Raw genomic sequence first — 6,847 nt, forward strand, 5'->3', positions numbered from 1 at the left:
AAAAAAGTAAGCATAAACCAATGCCAATGGGCACGGGCTGAACTTGAAGGTAACTAATCTTGCTAAGCAATATAAATATGCTAAAAATAACAGAGGAAGAGATGGCCAGAACTTCTCAACAGCTCAACAAATTATCAGGCTAGCATAAAGTACTGAATCTGGTAAAGAAGTTATTTCTACAGAATAGACGTATCGCCAGTACAAAAAGAGGAAGTAAATTACGGAGGTCACGTGGATGATCAGAGAGCACACTTTTATTTTTTTTATTTTCTTACAATTCCATTAAACCTCATCGCATAATCTTAACGGGAGATCTTGAAATGCAGGCAAGGGAAAGAGCTAATGAACCCAAGAGTAAAATCCAAAAAGGATGGAAAGTTGTTGGTATTTGCAAGAGAGGATGGTACATGCTACGAAGAAGTCTCCATATTTAACAATGCAGTGGACAAGTCAGAATCACAGAGGCAGTCTCTCTCTCTCTTGTTTTTTTTTTTTTTTGCATCATATACATGCCTCCATTGTTGTTTCTTAGAGATGGTTTGCCTTTTTCTTTTTGCTCTTAGGTGGTGTTGTTGTTCTTGCCCAATTCCTTTTCTTGAGAAATTAATTAATAGAAGAAATGAAGCATATTTGTTATTCTGATTCTCCCTTTTGTTCATACCGAGAGGAGGCGATCAAAAAAGGAGTTGAAATTATTTTCATAGGAATGGCCGGCAAGCTGTGTGAAGCCTCCGAACAGCTAATGTTCATGGTGTTGTGCAATATGTTCATGGAGATTTTGCTGCGTCTATGTTTATTTGATAACAATCTCTGAGTTTCCCTTTTCTTTTCTTTTCTATCCATGAACTATCTCAGATTTTTTGGTGATGTTAGTTCAGAACAACAACATCTGTGTCTGGAATTGAAAAGAAGATGATGACAGCTCATATTAATTTAGCAATGAATGGTCAATGATTACACTGCATCGCAATACTAAATACTAGAGTAAATAGTTGAGTTTAGGTTATCGGTCACCAACAACTTCCTAGCCTCCAAAAATTCTTCTTCCCTCGATCGTAAGAGTTTCAACCCTATCTGTAGCAACTCTTATCTGACGCCATTGCTATTGGCAAGTGAGTATCGGTTTGAACAATTCGGTTTGACCAAAACATTAAACAAAAACATTAATTTTAAAACGAACCAGACAGAATGAAAGAACTCAGCTATCGGTTTATTACATTTGCTAAAATCAAATAATTACAATCTTAATTAATGAGCTTTTAGTTGGGTTATTTTTTACAATCTTTTGTTTAATAAGTCTTTTAGTTTATAATATAATGATTTTTTTGGTTTAATTTGGCTTCCCTCAATTTAAGTTAATTTTTTTTCAGTTTATACGACATGAAAAAAAATCAAATCAAATTAATTTTTTAATTTTCTAACCCGAATTATCCAAAAAAATTAGAAAATCATTAGCTTAAGTTAATTCGATTAAATTTTTCATCCTTTTTTTTTCGATATAATAGAGATATCCAAATTATCCTTATAAACAAATACAAAAAATAATTGTTTTATAATTATTATTATGATAAAAAAAATGATTAATTTTTTTTATCAGTTTTTGGATTAGTTGTTACTAGTTGAATTAAAACCAAATCAAGATGCCTGCACATCTCACATAAATAAACCATAATTAAAAAAAATAAGAACACAAATTTTTTGTCTTTTAAAAAAAAAGCTCATTGAATATTTTTTTTAAGCTAAGTTGATTTGGATAACCTTGACCAACCCCACTTGATCTGTGACCCAGGATTTGCTTGGGGTCAACTCCTGGGTCAGGGTTAAAAATCAAGATTGAAAAAATAAGGATCACATTTGGCATTAAAATAAAATAAAATCAAACAATGAGGGATGAATCTAAAAAGAAATCAACTAAGAAAATAAATGAAACCAAAAGAAATTATAATGAAAAGAATAAGGACCAATAAATTAAAACCAAAATTAGGTATGAAATTGAAAGGAAAATCAATTAGAAGAAGGGTGAAAAGCAAAATAAATATCAATTAAAAAAAAGGATCAAATCTAACATAAAAATAAAATTAAATGATGAATGATGAAATTAAAAAATATATAAAAAGAATTTAAAGCAAATTTAGAATAATAAAAATATATAAGAACCGCAATTGAAATGATACAAAAGATTAGGACATTTTTTAACTTAGGGTGGGTGAAAGAGAGAAAAAAAAGGTGGAGGAGAGAGAAATCCAGCCGCCGACTCCTAATGGCCGCACTTAAGACAACACACACTGGTCAGGAGACATTTTGCTTGTGATGATGGTTGGGTATTTTTGGATACTAGAGGAGGTGTCAAGCGCTGGCCAAATGGCATTGACAACCTTTACACATTGACATGTTCTGATCATGCGCTAGCAGTTTTTTATTTTTTTATTTTTATTTTATTAATACCAAAACACCTTTGACTCTACATAAAATTTAAAAAAAAACCACAATACAAAAAATACCAAAAACCCTAAAGACAAAAGCATTTATTTTAAAATTAAATAATATTTTAATAATTTCACTATACTCAAACAAAAAGGCTCTTCTACCAAAACAAACCAAAATTTTGCTTCCAAAGATATTTAAAATTTTACATTGTGCAGTCAAAAGATAAAAAGATATATATACCTCTCATCAATTCTACAATACCAAATATATCCCATATAAAAGTCTAAAAACACCTTTAAAGCCAGCTTTAATAATCTGATAAATTTACTGCATGAATCCGTAATGAATTATGAGATGGGCTCCATAACCTTTTAGTATTTTCTGTAATTATTGTTTAAAGTTTTAAGTAAGGACAGTGTAGGTATTTAATATAACAATTCGAAGAAGCGTGCCAATAGCCTCTCTCTCTCTCTCTCTCTCTCTCTCTCTCTCTCTCTCTCTCATACAATAAACGCGTCAGTGGTTTTGAAGAAAGAGCCAATTAAACGCTTTTGTAATTTAGGAGCTCGTCGCCACCGTTTCGACATTGAAATTCAAAACAACCCGATGGTAATCTTAACGCTATTTCAATAAAAAAAAATAAAAATAAAAATATCTAATCTCAATTCTGAACGTAGAGAGTACCGAGAAGATGCCGTCCTTTACTTTTTGTCTCAAATTATTCTAGAAGAAAACTCAAACGCTCTATAAATACAGGATTCATCACAGAAAAACAGAGAGAAGAAAAGAAATGGTTGGACCAGAGAGGCCACAGTTCGTGCTCTTTGGATCATCAATAGTTCAGTTCAGCTACAGCAATGAAGGCTGGGGTGCTCTTCTTGCTCACATCTATGCTCGCAAGGTGTTCTTCTTTCCCCTGTTCCTTTTCCTCTTTCTTTTCTATGGGGATTTGAACTTGAATAATATAATAATAGTTGATTAAACCATATATAACTCGTAAATGACTATCCTTGTCTATGAGCTGCATTTCAATATATTTCTTCGCCTCCGAGAAATCTCGAATTGAAATATTTTTTGTTTTGAAAAAAGAAGATAGATAGATAGATATAATACATGTGGTGTGAGAATTTTGCGAAATGCTATGACGTGGGCCGTTAAGAAGGTTTACGTGGATCATCAACACAGCTTTCATGTCCTTGTTGCTGGGATCCACATTTCTTATCTTTTAGATAGTGCATGGATTCATAGTGGCTTTAATTAAAAATTAAAAAACTAAGTGAGGGGATGAAATTACTCTTCTCCTCATAGTATTTTGTTTATTTTAACATGTTTTTCTTCTTTTCTTGCTTTTTTAAATTTAATATTTTTTTAATTTCAGTTTTTTATATTAGATTTATCAAGGATTAAATTTCATAATTTATTTTTATAATTTTATTGAGGTGTCTCAATTTCATGACTTAAGTTACGGTTTCTATGGGTTAACTTGGTTTTTTTTTATAATTTATTTTATTTTTTTCAATTTATTCTTTATTGTTGAGTTGATTGAGAATTAAGTTTTATAATTTCTTTCGGCATGCTTTCTATGAGACTATTTTAACTTCATGGCTGCTGAGTCACGAGTTTGACGGGTTAATCTAGGTTACCTCAGCTCTTTTCTATTGCCTCCTTTTCTAATTGTTTTTTTTTTAATTTCATCATTCAAAATTATATTCATTGAGAATTAAGCTTTATAATTTGTTTTGATTAGTTTTCTATTGAGTTATCTCAATCTCATGATCTAGATTTATTAGATTAATTAGGGATGTTCTAATTTTTTTTTTATCTTTTTTTAATTGATTGTTTTTAAATTTCATCTTTTAACATTAGGTTAATTAAAAATTGACTTTTAAAATATTTTTCTATGTTTTTTCTAGTTGTTCATGTTATCTTTAGACTTATCAAGTTAATCGGGTCACATTAAATCAATCTCTATACAAATTAATTTTTTTAAAAAAATACATTAGTAATTCTTGAATATTTTTTTTAATGTATAAAAAATATATCCGACCTAAGCACAAATAAATAATCTAATTAGACCAATATAAAAAAATAACAAAAATTATCCTAATAAACAATCTCTTGTGATTGGGTGTAGCACCAGGGAGTTTCTTTTCTTTCCTTTTTATCTTATAATCTGGAGCACAAGAAAAGAATTCCAATTTTAAAAGTGACATTATTTTTTACCATACATTTTTCTTAGATGTGATGACTACTATAGGATAAAGTTTTTCCTTCGCAATGACTAGCTTTGGTTTACAAATGGGCGCAGGCAGATATAATATTGCGAGGATATTCGGGTTGGAATTCAAGGCGTGCGGTGCAGATTCTTGACCAAGTTTTTCCAAAGGTGTCTTCTTTTTGTCGCCAACAGGGAGACCTGAACCAGAGTAGTCTTAGTTTAAAGAATTTTCCAGCGGTTTTGTTTTGTTTTCTATTTAGGGTTTTTGTTTTGCTGTTAATTAACTTGTTATAGTCATGCTTGGATTCTGATTTTCTGTGATTATCAATCAAGGATGCTGCCAAACAACCTTCCTTGGTAATAGTCTATTTTGGCGGTAACGATTCTACCCAGCCTCCTGCAACTGGACTTGGTCCTCATGTACCACTTTCTGAGTACATTGAGAATGTCAGGAAGATTGCTATACATCTCAAGGTAATATGATTGGAAAGTAGAATGTTGCTTCACCATAGCACAGAATTGCACCCTCAAGCACTATTAGACAGAACACTGAATATTTCCCACTTCCCGTGTGCATGCAATTTGGTACGTCAACACTGTTGTCTGATTACCAGAGCCTTTCGGAGAAGACTCGCGTCATCTTTCTCACCGCTCCTCCTGTCAGTGACGAACAAATTCGTGCCCATGTGGGGTGCGTTATTTTCATTCTGTCGTTTTCTGTGATTTGTTTTTGGTTTACAATACATTGGACAACGCTAATGAGGATCCATTGTTTTTTAAACAGTGATCTAATAGATATGGTTCGAACAAATGAGTCCTGCCGGATATATTCAGAAGCATGTTTAGAGGTGTGCCGTGAGATGAACCTGGAGGCAATTGATCTTTGGACTGCAACGCAGCAAATTGATAATTGGGAAACTGTTTGCTTTACGTAAGTTTATCTTTTAATATTCCTGCTGAAAAAAAAAGAATGAAACAACCAGAGATCACTTCCGGTTTCAGGCTTTATTAATCAAACCCCAGCCAAATCCATTTTGAGTACTCACTCCTATCTTATGCTGATCTCTTATACTTGTATGCAGGGATGGAGTCCATTTTGCACCGGAGGGGAGCAAGATAGTCGTCAAGGAGATTCTAAAAGTCATCAAAGAGGCCAACTGGGAACCAAGTCTTCATTGGAGGGCAATGCCTACTGAATTTTCCGAGGATTCGCCGTATGATCCGGTCAGTCCTGAGGGAAAGACCGTAAATGTCTCTGAGCTTGATTTGCTCGGAAGTTTTCCGTGGGAATAGAACCCAACAATCACTATTTATTTTTTCCCTTTACTGGGAGGTGCGTCATCTTGATGTTTAACCGTATCATTCTGGATATTTTCATCACCACATACTAAAACATAAACATAGCTTTCAGATCACTGCAGGCAATAAATGAATGGCTAGAAACTGCTAATAAATGTAGCGGTTGAAAAAAAAAAACAGTTATTTCACAAAGAATATTTTCTTACTCGATGAAAATCCAAGTTGAAGGAAAAAAAAAAGATCGTTTTAAGAGAAACATAATTATTGTATAATAGCTGAAAAACAGAAAAAGAAAAAAAGGAACAACCAGAGAGCCTTCTTAACATACGAGGTAGACGCAAACAAAATATCAACATGATGCTCGGCAAGTATCATTAACCATGCAACAACCCTCATGAGACGAAGTCTCAGGGATTGTCAAAAGGAAAGCAAAAAAGGAGAGGAACTGATGCTGAAATTACAATATCCAGCTGCATAATTGCTTTCTACCATAGGTTGTCTGCAAGCATGTCCGGAAAATCAGCAAGTTTAACACGGGCACCTTAAACCTCTTCCATGAAATCTCTACTAGGCATATTACTATAATTAGTGAGAATGTTTTGATTTCATTAGGGTGTCAAGTCAAAGTCCGGTATGAATAATGCGGTCGCTGTTGGAATCCGCAAGCTCATTACTACTGTTGAGAATGTAGTTCGTACTGGGAAAGTTTTGTCTAATCGAAGGAACTATATATAGTCTTTGTCATGGGAAGTTAAGCAATTCTATAACTAGATTAAGAAGATTACACATGGAAGTTTTGATTAGTTAGTCATTCAGTTGGATTAGTTAGCAATTAATTTCAAGTTTGGTTATTAGTTAGAGAGGATGGATTCTTGTATAAATGAATCAATGTACAGAAACTTG

The 6,847-nt window shown here is 32.8% G+C and overlaps 1 protein-coding gene across 1 annotated transcript; it reads left to right on the forward strand.

Annotated features, from left to right (window-relative positions):
- Window positions 1–2,891: 2,891 nt before the first annotated feature.
- Window positions 2,892–6,060, forward strand: LOC133688847 (GDSL esterase/lipase WDL1-like). The gene is made up of 7 exons (XM_062108469.1): window positions 2,892–3,036; window positions 3,184–3,328; window positions 4,736–4,813; window positions 4,979–5,119; window positions 5,260–5,336; window positions 5,430–5,576; window positions 5,728–6,060. Exons 2-7 carry the CDS (start codon window positions 3,218–3,220, stop codon window positions 5,936–5,938), a joined length of 765 nt encoding a protein of 254 aa, XP_061964453.1. The 5' UTR covers window positions 2,892–3,036; window positions 3,184–3,217; the 3' UTR covers window positions 5,939–6,060.
- Window positions 6,061–6,847: the final 787 nt, after the last annotated feature.

Source organism: Populus nigra, chromosome 3 (genome assembly GCF_951802175.1).
Source record: "Populus nigra chromosome 3, ddPopNigr1.1, whole genome shotgun sequence".
NCBI classification, from domain to species: domain Eukaryota; kingdom Viridiplantae; phylum Streptophyta; class Magnoliopsida; order Malpighiales; family Salicaceae; genus Populus; species Populus nigra.